Source organism: Stigmatopora nigra, chromosome 17 (genome assembly GCF_051989575.1).
Source record: "Stigmatopora nigra isolate UIUO_SnigA chromosome 17, RoL_Snig_1.1, whole genome shotgun sequence".
NCBI lineage: Eukaryota > Metazoa > Chordata > Actinopteri > Syngnathiformes > Syngnathidae > Stigmatopora > Stigmatopora nigra.
In genome coordinates this window covers 8,639,998-8,658,000 of record NC_135524.1, presented here as the reverse complement: position 1 = coordinate 8,658,000, position 18,003 = coordinate 8,639,998, and the positions used below count along the sequence as shown (strand labels likewise).

The 18,003-nt window shown below is 39.2% G+C and overlaps 1 protein-coding gene across 1 annotated transcript; it reads left to right on the top strand.

Moving 5' to 3' along the window:
* The first annotated feature begins 1,268 nt into the window (after positions 1-1,268).
* atp2a2b (ATPase sarcoplasmic/endoplasmic reticulum Ca2+ transporting 2b) lies at positions 1,269-17,413 on the top strand. The gene is made up of 24 exons (XM_077737761.1): positions 1,269-1,943; positions 2,169-2,186; positions 2,271-2,353; positions 5,027-5,131; positions 5,768-5,906; positions 7,684-7,764; positions 8,409-8,494; positions 9,038-9,193; positions 9,285-9,426; positions 9,974-10,140; positions 10,532-10,620; positions 10,705-10,807; positions 10,884-11,015; positions 11,115-11,234; positions 11,392-11,610; positions 11,704-11,827; positions 12,019-12,230; positions 12,305-12,525; positions 12,603-12,805; positions 13,026-13,111; positions 13,218-13,351; positions 13,431-13,548; positions 14,043-15,816; positions 16,060-17,413. The coding sequence occupies exons 1-23, from the start codon at positions 1,823-1,825 to the stop codon at positions 14,313-14,315; spliced, it is 3,132 nt and encodes a 1,043-aa protein (XP_077593887.1). The 5' UTR covers positions 1,269-1,822; the 3' UTR covers positions 14,316-15,816; positions 16,060-17,413.
* Positions 17,414-18,003: the final 590 nt, after the last annotated feature.

Sequence of the window (18,003 nt, the reverse complement as noted above, 5' to 3'; positions counted from 1 at the left end):
TATAAAATACATGTTGTGGAGGGAAGTAAAACTAAAATTAAAAAGGAAACCTTCACATTTGAAACCCCGCAACAAAGGGATAACTCTGACCTTAAACAAGGTTGAGGGAAATACTTGATGAAGGCTGGGGACCTCACCGTGTGCAGTTAAATGTTCTCCTTGTGTGGGTTTTCTCCGGGTATTCTGATTTCGTCCCACATCTCAAAAACGCCCCTGTGTATGAGTCTGAGCGTGAAAGGTGGTTCGTTTCCTTGCGCCCCTTGATTGGCTGGCCATTTATTTATGGTGTCCCCTGCTCGGTTGGCTGGGATAGGCTCCAGCACCCCCATGACCCTTGTGATGATAAGCGGTTCAAAAAATGAACAAACTTATTTTCATTCCTTTTCCACTTTTTAGGTACAATTATAGCATTTATACTATATAATTACTATCCAGTTATCTATTTTTAGTACAACACAGATGTCCAATTTACATTTGTGTATGCTAGCTGTTGTTCTTTATTTTTGGAATGGCTTTTATTGAAAAGGCAGTTGGACATAACATAATTTGAGTCGTTACCAACAGGTCTAAAAGCAACAGTGCCTCAGAGAACAATTTAGGATTGTTCAATTGTTGCAACAATGTAAAGCAATCAGAGTAAAGTCCCACACCAATCAACAAAATCCCATAAGTGGTTGTCAAGGGAAACATAAATACTAGTGATATTCATTATGCTGTACTTGATGCAATCATTAAAATCTTTATTTTGTGATGGTGTACAGACAAAGGTTTTACATTTTCATAACAAGAGTTATGGTATACACATTGTTATTATAATGACTACAAAAAAATATTATTCTTTTTTTTTTGTTCAGCTCCTATGGGATAGTGATTTGTTTATTTTATTTTTTCCTGGGGTTGAAGTGTTACGTAAAAAGCAGTAAAACACAACATAATTTTTTAATAGAAATTATGATTTGAAAACTTGGATTCTGGCCGGAGGTCAGCTGAGATATGCTCCAGCACCCCTGCACCTCTAGCGCGGATAAAGCGGTTCAGAAAATGAGATGAGTCGTCTGTTTTTAGTGCACGCTCCATTTACAATGTTACATTTATCGAACAAGTCTGACGCAGAATGGCTGATCATACGATGCCCGTCTCCTTCGGTTCATAGAACTTACCAAATATCTTTCTAACTGTATATATATGATATCTGACTAAAAATCATCGAAAGGGATTTCCGGTTTGAATAACCTATAAGGAGAGAGAGATTTCTAGCTTGAGTAACCAATCAGATGGTTCCACATGCGGACAGCGAACACCGCATAGACCCACACGCAAGCTGCGCCGGACTAATGCAATTGGTTGCGAAGTGAACGTCGGTGATTCCGCAATAATACACTGGCAAATCAGGCCAGGACTAGGCTACAAATAACCGCACGTTTAAAACATCCGACTCTGTCGGTTCATCTCGAGCTTCGTCGCTTAAACAGTAAGCGGGCGGTCATATACGGCGTCAGTGCTATGAATTTTCCGTCGAAGGTTTCTGGGGAGGCTATCACAGCCAATACGACCGGCGAAATCAAGCCACATCTGACTTGTTAGCTTAGCTTCGATAGCTATCTATTCTTTAGCACCGTAGCCGCTTATTCGGCCACTCGCAGCAGGCACCTGCTTGCTGTTGCGCTGTGCTAAACCCAATTTACAATCAACTCCACGCTGAAAGTCCTCTTCAACGAGTATTTATTTTAAAAGTATACATTTAAAAAACTGTAGTGAAGGATCCTGTAAGGTCGAGGTCAGAACAGATTAAAGGCAAACTGGTGTCCTCGAGTGGCCGTTCATGATGGACAACGCGCACACAAAGACGGTTGAAGAAGTTTACACCTTCTTTAACGTGAATGAGAGCACTGGCCTAAGCTCGGAGCAGATCAAGAAACAACGGGAGCGTTATGGACCTAACGGTAAGGACTGGCTCATTATTAGCACTTGCCTCGTCACGCAACGTTGTATATCCCTTGCTTTTATCGGACGGCACGTTTACGAAACGAGTGATGACGTCACGGCGTGCGTAATGGAATAATGGAAACGACCGCTGGACCGAATATGAATTTTTCGTGCCCGGATTCTGTTGTTGCGTAATAGCGAGTGATCTTAAATTAACTAGTTTTTTTCTGGGTTCCCTTCAGAGTTGCCAGCTGAGGAAGGTGAGTACACCATTGTTTTTTATTTTCATGTATTTTTTTTCATAATTTTCAACAATAAAATGTTGACTTATTCGTTCTGCAAAGGCAAATCCCTTTGGGCGCTAGTGGTGGAACAGTTTGAAGATCTCCTCGTAAGGATCCTGCTACTGGCTGCCTGTATATCCTTTGTAAGTATTGTTCTTAATTATTTTGCACCTTTTGATTTGGCACAACATCAGGAGAAGTGCCACACAATGTAGCTTGTTTGACCAGGTAGTCTTCGTGTTGAATTTTTACACTGCAGAGAAGACAGCTGAAATGATCTTTCTTTTTATTTATTTTTTGCTTATTTTTTTGCATTGCAGGAGCCAGAAGTTGTTCAGTTTAATGACCTGAGACTTTTGGCGACATAGACAAAACATATTGGGAATAATATTAGGAGATTGAAGTAATGTTGGGAGAATAGTCGTAAAATTAGGAGGTTACGTGAACTGGATGGGACTCGTTTTGTAAAGGTTGATATGAACACAATCTTTTTCCCATTGCATTGCTGCACCGCAACTCCCCATTTCAAATCTCGGATAGAAATTATCAAAGGCGGCCCGGCGGCTGAGTGGTCAGCATGTCGGCTTCACAGTGGAGGACCTGGGTTCAAACCCAGGTCGGTACCCCTGTTTGGAGTTTGCATGTTCTCTCTGGGCCTGTGTGGGTTTTCTATGGGTACTCTGGTTTCCCCCCACATTCCAAAGACATTAAAATTAGACCATTCATACTGGATGATTATTTTAAATACATCAATTATGTAAAAAAAATAATAATTGTAAAGAGCTGCTGTGTAACCACCCACCAGAGATTCTCAATAGGTTTTAAGTCTGGGCTCTATTGTTCACCACTATCACCTTTCTGAGGTCCACAATGGTATCATTTGTCGGGGGTCTTTGAAGTAGTTCCTTTCATGACTTCAACGTTCCTCTTGGGGGTCCTTTGTAGTTCAATGTTGCTTTTATAAAGTTAACAATATTCATAACAATTCAAATGATTGCACAGCTGTGGTACGGAAGCTGATTGGTTGATTAGGTGTATTTGGAAAGCGAACATCAACAAATGTGCTAATATTTTTGACCAACCGTCACCTTATTTTTTGGATGCATATATAAAAAATGTATGTTGTATGTCAAATGCTTCTTAAAAGTACTGATGAAGCTTTGATCAAATTAACTTCTTTGCTCAATTCTGTATCACTGGGAATAACCCCAATCCCGGGTGACTGATAACTTTGACCTCAACTCTAAGTGGAAAAAAAAACTTTTAAAACTAATTACCGTATTGAACGCAGTATAAGGCACACCACAGAATAAAGTGCACCTTCAATAGATGGCCTATTTTAAAATGGTTTTGATATTTACGGTGCGTACACCGCACTCTAATGCGCTCAAAGTAGTAAAAGTAGTAGTAGTTGGGGCGGGGTTTATGTTATGCATCAACTAGATGGAGCTATGCAAAAGGCATGGTCATACCATGATTAACCAATATTGATCTATATAAGGGCCATCAGATTTATAAGACGCACTCAGGAAATGAGGTACCTCTGAAAATATAGAAATGTATTTGATTCTCTTGTTTTGGCCATGGTCTTTTAGTTGGCGCCTGATTTATTTTGACAGCAGCAGAAAAATAGCATTTATGTGGATCATCCGAAACAGTCAAATACATTTAAGTCATGGCCTAGAAACTTAGTAAACATAAATCTAGGTAAATTAGGTTAAAGTCCTGCGGACTGTGTTTGAAAAGATCCAGATGAGGGTTTTTTTGCATTCAGAGTAAATCAAACAAAACAATGTCTCTGAGCCTGTGTTGTCTCTCTGGAATGATGTCTGAAGAAGTCAAGGTTTGGTCTTGTGTACGGAGTGGAAGGTCTTTCATGTTCTCTAATCAAAATGTGACAGCCCTCTTTGTCATTTAAATGAACAACCTGTTTACATAAAAGCCACCATTGAAGCCTTTAGTGGTTGATACATTTAAATACTTAAAAATAAAACACGAAGTTGAAAACAAGCAATTACCAGTTTATAGCAGATGACTTATTTATTAATGCCTTATGATGTTTGTGGATAAGGTCAAAATATTTAAGAATTTCAGACTGGTAGTTATTTTGAGGCATTTATGTTTTATGTCAAGTCATGTAATCCCATTTTATTTTGTACACGAAATAGATGGATTAATTTCCTATTTTTAAATTAGAGTAGGAACATTACTCATTAAAGAAATGATGGCATCCTAGTAACATCCTGTTATGACAATGGGCATTTAAATGCATTTTGGTTTCTTAGCTACGGCAGTATGACAAGGAATCAGTATTTCTTTTTAAAAGTTTATTTTTTTTCAGGCATCAAAACTGGCATGCAAACCACTGAGTTAATGCTTATTCTATGATTAATTAAAACACTAGGTGTTTTTAAGCATTCAAGAAACTCTAGACCTTTTTTTTCCCCGCACTGTTTTCACAAATTTTAAATAATGCATATAAACAGATTAGTGGGAAGAGATGTTCTCTAGTGAAGAAATGGGGCCCAGGGACTTTGCCCTTGGTCATTAGGTGTGCACACTTTATACCAAAAATATTGAACTTTCGAAATCAAATGAAATGTGTAAGGGAATCCTCAAATGACAACTTCATTAGTTTTTTCACATAAATGCATTTTTCAGCTCCAAAAATTAAACTGTCAACATCTACATCATATAATAAACACTAACTACATTTAGTAATCCAGACATCAGCCAGACCTGAAGACATTATGGTAGATCATTTTTACTTTTTATACACCTAGTTGCATGTACTACTAATGTATTCTTCTTTACAGGTGTTGGCCTGGTTTGAAGAGGGGGAAGAAACAATAACAGCTTTTGTGGAGCCTTTTGTGATCCTGCTTATTCTCATAGCCAATGCTGTTGTTGGAGTCTGGCAGGTAAATACCAAATCAACAAATATCTTATTTATGAGCAGATGTCAGGAATACTGCCAGATGATTGGTAGCAAAATAAATGAAGTAACCATTCTTGACTATTTGGCTTCCTGTTTTTTTATGTTTAAAAAAAACAAACGGGTCCAAGATAATGACTGTTATGTTTAAAAAGAAAAACTGGTCTAGGATAATGACTGTTTATTATGCATGAAGTTGTGACTTGTTCTGACCCTACCAAGTCTTCAATTTTTCAGTTCCTCCAAAACATGACTCATTTCCCTATAATATTTGAAACAGTTAACAAGAAAATAATGCAACCAGCCATTGTGAAGCCAATTCATATTTTACTTAAGTGATTCCTACTCCATAGACTAGTCTAAAAAAGTATGAATTATTCATTGGGGAGGACCCATTCTCTGACAGTCGTCTTGGAACTGTTGGTATGTGGATTAAAAGGTATTAAAAAAAACTACACTGCATTGGTAATTTTTATTTAATGTTCACCGTTGTGTTTGGGCTGACTGTAAAAGCTATGGTCTTCAATATCGGCGTTTTTGATGTCTTGATGATATGATGATGTCTCTGATTTTGTTTTCAAGGCTCTTTTGGGTTTGTGTTAACCTCCATTTCTCTCATCAGGAGCGAAATGCAGAAAATGCAATTGAAGCACTTAAGGAATATGAGCCAGAGATGGGAAAGGTGTACCGCCAGGATCGGAAGAGTGTCCAGCGAATCAAGGCCAGGGATATTGTACCTGGAGACATTGTGGAGGTGGCAGGTAACATTACAAAAAGAAAAGCTGAATTTTCTCTTTGCAATAGTAAACAATTCAAAATTGTGAGTCAAAACTGAATGTAGTGATGTGGAAGTCCCAAATTTCAATATTGTTATTAAAAATACGACAGATGACCGATCAAATGTTAAACGGATAAAATATATGCTTCTGAGAGAAAGAAAATTGAATGTAAAATTTTTCAATTTGTCAGTAAATCTACTCGCCAAAACGTTGGGACAGGTAGCTTTAAGAACCTGGAAAGGTCAATTATCAGTAGAACAAATGGCTTAAAAATGCCATCATTCAATGCATGCTTTGTCTTCAGACAAATCTGCAATGCATTGAATGATGGTTGATGGATGAACAATGGTTTGTTTTTCTATCTGTCTCTCCACGTATGATCTCCAAAGTAGGTTGATGGTAGGCAGGTTGTCAGGTGGTTCCGATAGCTTTCAGTTCAGTGGATAGCTGACCATATTTGGCAAGGCCGATACTACTGTCTGTCTACTCAAGAAGCTTTCACTTACAAAAACTGATTTGTTATTTTACGGTGGTGCTACTTAAGCATTATTGCTTGACTTTTATATTCATAGATTAATTGGGGAACACAACTCATCTCAGCCCGGCGGCTGAGTAATTGGTGCATCAGCCTCACATTGGGAGACCTGGGTTCAAATCCAGGTGTGGAGTTTGCATCTTCTTCCTGGGACTGTGTGGGGTTTCTCCAGGTACTCTGGTTTCCTCCCACATTCAAAGGAATGCAATGGTAGGCTGATTGGATGCTCTAAATTGCCCCTAGGTAGTGTGAACGTCAATGGTTGTTTGTCTTGTGTCCTGCGATTGGCTGGCCACCAATTCAGGGTGTCCCCTGCGACCCTAGTGAGGATAAAGCGGTTCAGAAGATGAGATGAGAGAAAACTCATCTCTTAGTCCTCCCTGTCTTTGCCTGTGAGAATGTTGGCTTGTCTGCTAACAAAATTAGTCCTATCCTGTCATTCCAGTTGAACATTTGCAACTGATGAAAATAGTTTTTCCATTTTTGGATGTGTTTTGCCAGAATCGTCAAGCCCAATTCCACTTACATCCCCCTCTCCTCTGGGCACTTAAGAGACAATTTTTGTCCTTGGGATCAAACAACAACATATTTTATTTGTTTTAAAATGTAGCATTTTTCATTGTCCTTATGTGGTACCTTGTAAATGTTTAGTATATTTTGATGCAGTTATCGTGATAATTATCGATATTGACTGATTTTTGTATTTTTATCGTGAATAAGAATTTTTTTCACATCGCCCGGCTCTACCTCAAAGGAATGAGAGAGTAATGGTTTCACTCAAACAAGATTCTCAAGCATTCAATAAACGCTGTCAGGTTTGAGTTGTTCTCCAGTATGCAAAAAATAATTATAACCAGTAACACATTGGTATCACATCTAATTTTAAATGCCTCTGTGGATAGCCAAGATCCACAGTCATTGATTTTCTTGTCTGAGGGGAATCCCCCCAAATTGGTGAACTGTTATACTTCCCAGAAGCCTGACACACAAACACGGGAATAAGCACTATTTGTTCTCCGTTTTTCTTAGATTTATATTTTTAGGTTTCTTAGTTTGTCTTGTCGTGTTGACAGATAGGCAGAATGCCGTAAGTAGACAGGCCTGAGGGAAAAAATTGCCGCACATGCTGTCCTATCTGTAGCCTGCGCCCAGTTGATAGTGAAAATACCCATCCATGTCGTGATGCTAAATATTTTCTGTGCATTTTTGTTCTTTTTTCCATAGTTGGTGATAAAGTACCTGCAGACATTAGGCTGACCAGCATCAAGTCAACTACATTAAGAGTTGATCAGTCAATTCTAACAGGTAAAGCAAAGTGGCTACTGATTTTCTCACAAATGTAAATACGCTATAGCTACTAGGTATTAAAGATCTTATTAAGAGTCTCCCCCTTTCAATTTAAACACTGCTGAAAAAGTTTTCATGGAACTAAAAGCCATCCAGTTGCCATGGATTTGGAATCACTTAGAGATGGGAAAGAAAGTAAGGCTACAGGGGGGGTGTGGGGGGGATTCAAAGTAGTGTAAAAGGATGGATGCCGAATGTTTGAGAAGTTTAATGCGAATCAAGGCCACATCTCTTTACTACTACTACCCTAATTGGTTGTGTAGTGCACAGGGTATTTTTAGTGCTTCAACTTTTTTTTCCCCCCCACTGCTCCTCTTTTCTCCATTCATGGCCACGTAACTTTCAGACACTGCCTGTCGCACCCTATCAGAACATGAGTTGATTTTACACACACAAACCGCCCCACGCAGTACAGCAAAATCATCAGATACTGTCCCAGCTATCATGCCTCCCCTGCAAAAGGTGCCAGATGATGGTTCTCATGCATGCTTAGACAGCAGAGATTTTCCACACACTGCAGCGCAGCCATTATGTCAACAAAGCACGGCAAGATCTGCTTCTGACCTCTCACTAATGCTTTTCTTGCCGTTCCCTCTTTGCAGGAGAGTCTGTGTCTGTTATCAAACACACTGACCCAGTGCCAGACCCTCGTGCAGTCAACCAGGATAAGAAGAACATGCTCTTTTCTGTACGTGAGCTATCATCTCATATAGTCCAGTGGAGCTGCCACATGGACACGGCGCTGTTAATGTCATAAAACATCTGTTGTTGAATATTGAGTAATATTTGGCAAAACCAAAGTCATGGGATAAAAATAAAGAAAACTACTCGACTGTTACTGATGTCACACAGTACCAGCATTGCAGAGAGGCAAAATTGGTCATTTTAAAAGGATCCGGAATCGGCAAAAAAAAAAAATAGAAAAGATCGGGTTTCTTATTGTTTACATTATTAGATATTAATCCATTAGCTGCTTTTGATCGAAAAATTGCTGCTATCGATCCCAGTCAAAATGGATTGGACCTCTCTTGGAAAGTCAATGAGGGCAACATGATCGCTCAATTTATGGCATTTGGTAACTGAGTTTATGTAAAATATTTTTAAATTTTTTGGGCAACCTTATGGTGCTGCTCAACTTAAATAAAGTATTTCTGATTTCTTTTTCTATGCTTTGTTTAAATCGCTCTTTTATATTTGTAGTTAATAGTTATTGCTTTTTCTTCTCTCTTAGGGCACTAATATTGCAGCTGGTAAGGCTGTTGGAGTGGTTGTGGCTACAGGCGGAAACACTGAGATTGGTAAAATCCGGGACGAAATGGCTGCAACGGAGCAAGAACGCACACCATTGCAGCAAAAATTGGATGAATTTGGACAACAGCTATCTAAAGTACTGCATTCATGTTCAGTGGTTGACCACTTTCATTTCATTATATTGTGTATGAAGCAAGTAATTTTATGAATACTTTTTATTTCTCCAGGTCATTACACTGATCTGCATTGCTGTTTGGATCATCAACATTGGACATTTCAATGATCCTGTCCATGGTGGCTCATGGATCCGTGGGGCTGTATACTATTTCAAGATTGCTGTGGCTCTAGCAGTGGCAGCAATTCCTGAAGGTACAACATTGCCAAGTTGTATTTTTCTAAAAATTTTCAGAGCCGAAGTAATGTGTTTCTCAATGGGGAAAAAAAATCTGAACCCACAACATAAGCAAAAAAATGCTAAAATAGATATTTTTTTCAACATTCTTTTTAGCCAAGTCACAATTTTAAAAATCCCCACCGCTTAACACGAGCACAAAATACGACAAATTAAATTCTATAGCTTATATTTACAACAAGTTGCATAATAAATAGGAATTTAAACAAACATTATTATAATCAGGTTTTTGTTCATTCAGTAGGACCTGTGTATTGGAGAAGCTGCCATTACATCCACGATGAAAGTAAATCATGCTATGACCAGTTTCATTTATTTTGCAGTCAATGAGATCTCAATATATTGCCTCACACCACAGACTTTCCACAAGGAAAGAATCTTAAGTGAATGATTTTCACGTCACTCCCAATGCAATCACGTGCACAGGCTTGTTTTATATGATGTCTATTATTACTGCTGTATTTTTGTAAAATTAACAAATCCATCTATATAATTCCTCTTCAGGTCTGCCTGCAGTCATCACCACTTGTCTGGCTTTAGGAACACGTCGCATGGCCAAGAAGAACGCCATTGTCCGCAGTTTACCCTCAGTGGAGACTCTTGGTTGCACATCAGTCATCTGCTCCGATAAGACTGGGACATTGACAACCAACCAGATGTCTGTATGCAGGGTAAGAGGCAACTTTAAACTAGGGCAAAGCCTTAGTTGGTAAACTCATTTAATCATGTTTTTCTCAGGGTAGCACTTGTGTTGGTACTGTGCATTCATTTCCGTAATTGTGGAGAAATGTGCTCGACTTAATGTTAGTAGTGATTCTAAGCATTTGTAGTAATTGTATATTCCATTCAGTCACTCGGTCTCGCTAGGTTTGTGTTTCTTTAACTACTACCTTGCTCAGTCTTGAGTATGTGTACTACTCACTATTTTGTGTCTTGAAAATGTGTGAGGGCAAGTAGGCTACTGACATTTTGTGGAAATATCCATAAGCCTGATAACAGAGATATTCAAATGTCTGTTTTCTGAAATGCTAATAATTGTGTTGCAATGTTTTTGTTTTCCAGATGTTTATCATTGACACAGCAGATAGTCATTATTGCTCCTTAAAGGAATTCAGTGTTACTGGCTCTACATATGCTCCAGATGGACAAGTGTGAGTATTGGGCATATCAAAATATGTTACCCTCTTAAATCAATATGTTAACATATTGCTCCCTTTCCTATCTGGTTAATTTAGGTACCATGATGGCAAGCAAGTAAAATGTTCCCAATATGATGCTTTAGTGGAGCTTGCCTCTATCTGTGCTCTCTGTAATGATTCCTCTTTGGACTACAATGAGGTGGGTTTGTATATGTAACCTAATGTTCTTTAATGTGATGGGAGCTGGTGTTGTCATTTTTCTTTGCAACTTTCAGACTAAAGGGGTGTATGAGAAAGTTGGTGAGGCTACAGAGACAGCTTTAACATGCCTGGTGGAGAAGATGAATGTGTTTGACACGGATGTAAAAGGCCTTTCCAAGATTGAGAGGGCAAATGCCTGCAACTCTGTATGTAACATTTAATTCTTCTATTCGAAAGACACATGACTAAGTGGTATAGTTAAATGAATACACTATTTTTTTGTGGTTGCTTTTATGATCATGTAGGTTATCAAGCAGCTCATGAAGAAAGAATTCACTTTAGAATTCTCTAGAGACAGAAAGTCCATGTCTGTGTACTGCACCCCCAACAAAATTCGATCATCTGCAGGCAAGATGTTTGTCAAGGTAAGACAGACTATTGCTTACTGCCCAGCTGCAGTCAAGACCATATAATATACCGAGTGAGGCTCGTGGTCGTTTGAATTGCTTGAAGAAGAGTGGTCTCATTGTTTTGTATTCATTCTTACTTTTAAACCCCTTCTAATTCTGTTCCTCCATGCAGGGTGCCCCAGAAGGAGTGATTGACAGGTGCACACACGTTCGTGTAGGTGGCAACAAGGTGCCCATGACCCCCGGCATCAAGGATAAACTCATGGCTGTGATCAGAGAGTATGGAACTGGCCGGGACACCCTACGCTGTCTTGCTCTGGCCACCCGAGACGAACCCATGAACAAAGAGGATCTGGTGTTGGAAGACTGCACCCGCTTCGTAGACTATGAAGTATGGGCATCTTTTCATTTTTGACTTTGCTGTTTTTGGTGGTCTGATTTTTGTATGCCTCTTAAAACCAATCTACGTTTTGTCATATCTCAGACTGATCTGACATTCGTGGGCTGTGTCGGGATGCTGGATCCTCCCCGTGCAGAGGTGGCAGCCTCCATTCGACTCTGTCGTCTTGCAGGCATAAGAGTAATTATGATCACAGGAGACAACAAGGGTATGTAGCAAGGTCTTGGTATGGCCCATTTCTGTCCAATGTTTAGTTTCTACTTAAGTAGGCTTTTGTGAAAAATGAGAGGAAATTCTGAATCATATCAGCACTGACACTCAAACTTTATGTGATTCATGCAATTCTTTTTCCTCGAAGTCCACCATATTTAAATCATGTCCCGTTCTCGTGGATTTCAGGTACAGCCGTTGCAATTTGCAGGCGCATCGGTATTTTCGGAGAAGATGACGACGTCGGTAGCATGGCATACACTGGCCGAGAGTTTGATGATTTGAGCCCCTCCGTGCAACGAGAGGCAGTGATTAAGGCTCGCTGCTTTGCTCGTGTGGAGCCGTCCCACAAGTCCAAGATTGTCGAGTATCTGCAATCCTATGACGAGATAACAGCTATGGTAAAGATGAGCTGACCTCAAACCACTTTCAATCGGAGCTTGCAGTTAATTGCGCATCTCACTGACCTTTTCAGACTGGCGATGGAGTGAATGATGCCCCTGCTCTCAAGAAGGCAGAGATTGGCATTGCCATGGGTTCTGGCACTGCGGTTGCGAAGACGGCCTCTGAGATGGTGCTCGCTGATGACAACTTTTCCACTATTGTGGCTGCTGTTGAAGAAGGCAGAGCCATTTACAACAACATGAAACAATTCATCAGATACCTGATATCCTCTAATGTGGGCGAAGTTGTCTGGTAAGGTTGCGAGCTTTTTTTTTTTACATCGGCCTTCTCATGTTTCCTGTTCTCACTTGATCCTTGGTGTTTTGTAGCATCTTCCTGACAGCTGCCCTCGGCTTCCCTGAAGCTCTTATTCCAGTCCAGCTGCTCTGGGTCAACCTGGTGACTGACGGTCTGCCGGCTACCGCTTTGGGCTTCAATCCGCCCGACTTGGACATCATGAACAAGCCTCCGCGCAACGCTCGTGAGCCTCTCATCTCTGGGTGGCTTTTCTTCCGGTACCTAGCAATTGGATGTAAGTCTACCACAATGTATGTGGAGTGGTGTGCATCTTAAAACAAACAACCCAATCCATGTCTGTCTAATTATCTGTAATTTACTTACGCCATAATGTTGTCCATGTGGATCAACTTACTTTTTCGTTGTTTTGCCTGTACTTTCATGACTTTTATCAGAGTATGTGTCATGTCTGTACAGGTGTACACAATGATGTATGTGTTGGTTTGTGTCACCAGGTTATGTAGGCGCTGCCACAGTAGGTGCTGCTGCCTGGTGGTTCGTTGCCGCTGAAGATGGACCAAGGATCACATTTTACCAGCTGGTATAAACTAAAAGCTTGTCAATTTTTTTTTTACTCAAAAGTTGTAATATTTGACTCCGTTCCATCAACAGGATCTAAACATTTATTGTATTTGGGTTGTTCACAGAGCCACTTCCTGCAGTGTGGTGCAGATAACCCACACTTCCAGAATATAGACTGTAAGATTTTTGAGTCTCCTTACCCAATGACAATGGCCTTGTCTGTGTTGGTCACCATTGAGATGTGCAATGCCCTCAATAGGTTGGTTTAGACATCACGACCAGTATCGCTATCAAAATGATGTCATCGTTTTGAGACAATGCATTATTTTCCATTTCAGCGTGTCGGAAAACCAGTCTTTGCTGCGTATGCCGCCTTGGGAGAACGTGTGGCTGCTGGGAGCAATCTGTCTTTCGATGTCCCTACACTTCCTCATCCTCTATGTGGAGCCTCTTCCGGTAAAAAAGTGTCCTTTTAAAGGGTGTACCTTGGGGCTGCGGGGCAATGATCGCAATAAATATCGTCAAATATTTGTCAACAATAACATTAAAAATTTAAATTCGAAACTAAATTTTAATATGCAAATACACTACCTGAATACCACAAAGAATAGGGGTGCTGATGTGAGGAATGCTAGTTCCAGACCAATGTTCATTAAATGAAGAAAAAGGTAAGAAATATATAGCTTTTTAGCATGTTAAGCAATTGAGCAACTACCAAGGAGCATGAAAGCAAAAGCACTAAAACAGCCAAAGTGAGCAATTGATGTGCAGGACAACACCGAGCCGACCCAGTAAAAGATCCAACTCTCGGTCGTTTTTAAAAGCCATTTTTCTTTTTTGCCTTCGACAGCCTATATTGACTGTGCATTAAAAGCACATTGGAAATAAGTCTTGGGGGACTCTGGACTTAATGTATCTGCTCACATTTTATTGTTCTGTTCTCCTGCCAGATCATCTTCCAGATCACACCTCTAAATCTGACCCAGTGGTTGGTGGTGCTCAAGATCTCACTGCCAGTCATTTTATTGGACGAGGTTCTAAAATTTGCTGCTAGGAACTACCTGGAGCCGGGTAAAGAGCTGGAGAAGCCCGCCAGCTCAGAAGGCTGCTGCCTGGGTGCATGCATGGAGGGAATCTCCTGGCCCTTTGTGGCCCTCACCCTTCCCCTAGTCCTCTGGATCTACAGCACCGACACTAACATGGCTGACATGTTATGTTGCTGACTTATTTGAGCACAACCTCGACTTTTCCATCACAGCCATCACTCCCCCGTGCCCTCCTTTCGCTCCCCTTCATCCCTCTCAGCCCACCTCCACGTGCGTAGTTTGTGTGTGTTGTTTTTGAATTAGTGAGCGTGTGAGAAAGAGGAGGCGCACCTGAAACACGACGAAGTGTTTTAACACTTCAAAATCTAAATTCACTTTAAAAGACACCTGTTTTGTGTTGGCCCCTTTAGCTGAACATCAATCATTTAAACCTGGACTAGGTTATTTGACTATTGTCATTTCTTCTTTAATTTTTAGATTTAATCCCCTGCCTTTTTAAGATTTAGATCATTCATTTTTGTAAGTGCGTCACCAGTCCAGTGTCACTACAGTATGGTAATTATTATTTTGCGTAACTTCCCTCAAAGATAGTTGGAGAATCATGAAAATTGTGAGTCTGTACAGAGATTGAACACTATTTTATGCAATTTTTTTTATGGCTCTATATATTTGTTGGACCAGCGTGGCTTAGACGTAACGCCTTGAGTTTTCTTATGTTTACCATTGTGTCTTCAGCGTAAACTTTTTTTTTTTTCCAGAGGACAAACATCGTGTGGCAAAAGAACGAGGGAGAGGTTTGGGGGTGAATGTTGAAATGCGCCGATTGGATTGGGTTTTGATAGAGGCAATGTTCCATTAAAAAAAAAAAAAAAAAAATGCATGTCTTGTGACCAAGCATGACCTGTATGTGGTTGCTCATTTCTAATTTGGGTATCCGTTGAGCCCCAAGTGTAAGACTAGAAGTTATTATGCATTATTTTCATTACTGCTATGATTTGAAAGTCATTTTTTCTGCACTGGAAAGATCACAGCTACCTCAATGTGATACTAAGGTATTTTTTCGTTCCTCTTTTTAATCTTTGGATGATTCCACCGCAGTTTTGTTCTGCTATGACATCTGAGGTGTGACACAACCCCACCCCCCAACCTACCCAGAATTTCTTGTGCAGAAAATAGACCGGTCTTTCTTCTAACCAGTTATGGGAAAAAAATCCTTTTGTCTGTTTTTTTTTAACATCCATTAATTTAATTATTGGTGTTTTGCTTTAGTGACCAAGTAGCTCAAGATAGTTCATTACCATCTTGATGGTGTTTGATTCAAAGGACAATATTAAGGACCAACTAATATTAGAAATAATTTCAAATGAAAACTACAAACTGCTTTTTTTTTATGTCAAGAAAAAATATATACTCTTAAACCTTTGAATCAAAGTGTTTTGTCATTATTTCATTTAAGGTACTGTCACAAAGTAGAATGGATATCCACTTAGGAATGTTTAGCTTTTTGATATTATTTTACTATTAATTATTACTTGTCGTGAACATGTTTGAGTTTAACCCCAATAATATTGTTGCTGAAAGCATTTTAGTGGTAATTAGAAGCCTGGGTGTGTTTGTGTCCCTTAACGTCAGTGTTTTTCTTCTTTCAATGCCTGCCACTGGCTCCTCTTTCACCCGAGTGAGTATATCTTGTCGTCCGTCACGTTAATAAATCACTCAACATTGGCAAATTAAGCAAGATCATTTTTTCCACTGTCAAAATGATTTTAATTGCTTTTTTTGTGCTATAATTTGGATTGTAATGTTGCATTGCTCACACTGAATGCCAACTGTGTGCCACCATTATCACCCTGTTGCATTTTTGTAAACCATACAAATGAAGATTTTCATTTAATTGTCCTGATCTTATTTTTCTCCCCAGGTTGGCTTTCCTAAATCTTGTTTTGAAGGACCAAGCACATGATTCTGCGCTCATGACTGTATGTATCCATGAAATTAAATCTTACTAAAGGACATTTGAAAAAAAAAACATAGAAAAGTGGTACTTAAGGTTAGGAATGTTCCTCTTAATTTTTTCATGAGGACTGCTTTAAACAAATAATAATCAAAGGATGCAAGGCTAACACTTTTATTTAACATTTTTTGTTTGGAATCTGGATTTTTTTTTTAAATTTCTCATCTGTGTTCAATTGCTGCCACCCCCAGTCAAATTAGATTGGACATTTTATCGCTGTCAGAGTCAGTGAGACATGACCCCATACCAAAACCTAAGTTGAAATGGATGTATATAGCTATCAAATTGAGTGAATGGGGTATAAGCAAACTAAATAATTCAAATGTATAAACATTCTAAATTTTTACAATTTAATGTATGTACATTGCTGAATTATTTTCTCCAAAATTACTTAAACATGTCAGGGTTTGACCCCATAGGCTTCTGGAGAGGTGCTGTATAAGTGACTCAATCCATGTCGTGTTAAAACTTAAATACAAACTGCACAGTGGTCCGTAGTTTGGACACTTCTGCTTTAAACTTTATGTAAGATTGCTTTGTTCTCTGATTTCAGATAAAAATCAAACATTTTTTCGGGCTCAGAATGTGCAATTAACTGAGTTACATTATAAGAGAACATACCAAATATAAGATGCATAAAAAAAACTATTTTACAGACTTTCCAACATCTATATTGAGGTGTTCTATACCCATGTTCCTCCATCCTTGCATGAGGTGTTCTCCTCGCATCCTTCATGCTAGTTTTAACTTGTTGAGGCAATTTAACATTTGGGCTTAGCTTGCATTTCGTGTACAAACATCATGCATGCCTTGCAGCTGTATGTAGGCTTTGCAATTTGTAATTATAGATTCTAATGTATAAATACTCTTAAGTTTAAGATGGTTCTACGACTTGGGGAAATCACTGTTTTTATTGTAATGTTTGCACAATTAGACACAGGACTCTGATACTTATTATTTACTGTAGGTCAACCAATCAGTAGTGGTTTATTCATTAAGGACATCCTTGGAATAGAAATGTTGTTTTTGTTTTAATTGCCTCTATAGGTCTTTATGATCCTCTGTGTTAGGCAACAACTGTAAAACTGTGATCCAATATGAGGCGTACTGTGCGGTCCCTACATAGGAACCGGAATTTAAAAATGTATAATCTATATATATATATAAAAAAAAAAGAATTAAGAAATTCATTATTAAATTCTGATGATTGTAGATGCATTACAGAGGTTGTGTTTTCAGGTTAATAAAGATCATGTTTTAACTTTGTGCCTTTTCATTTTATGATGGGTGGAAAAAGTATGGTGCTTTGCAGTTAAAACATCACCTTATTTCTGAAGGTACAATTTCATATGCCATTTGCCAGTTTTTGAGTTACTGAATGGACCTAAAAAAAATAAAAAATAAAAAAAGTAACCTTGAAATGGCTGCCCACAAGTTTTCTGGCACTCCGCGACGTATGTCAGAATAAGCGAGAATGGAAAAGAAATGAATGAATGTTGAGATAAACAACTTCCAGCCAGGATTTCATACCGAAATTTGTACAGCCTCAGTTCATCTCATTTTCAGAACTGCTTTATCTTCACTAGGATCAGAGGGAGTGCTGGAGCATAGGCCCAGCTGACTTCCTGAATTGGTGGCCAGCCAATTGCAAGGCAAATAAACAAACAACCTTTCATGCTCTCATTCATACCAAGGAGCAATTTAGAGTGTTTAATCAGACTCCAATACATGTTTGTGGAATGTGGGAGGAAACCAGAGTACCCAGAGAAAACCCACGCAGGCCCAGGGAGAACGTACAAACTCCACACAGGTGGACCAACCTGGATTTGAACCCACCTATTTCACTGTGAG

Bases quoted from the DNA above. Each gene is read 5' to 3' on its own strand.
- atp2a2b (XM_077737761.1), top strand. From the start codon at position 1,823: ATGATGGACAACGCGCACACAAAGACGGTTGAAGAAGTTTACACCTTC. The intron at 11,611-11,703 runs GTATGGGCATCT...GTCATATCTCAG, and splicing joins CCCGCTTCGTAGACTATGAA to ACTGATCTGACATTCGTGGG. The intron at 12,231-12,304 runs GTAAAGATGAGC...TGACCTTTTCAG, and splicing joins ATGACGAGATAACAGCTATG to ACTGGCGATGGAGTGAATGA.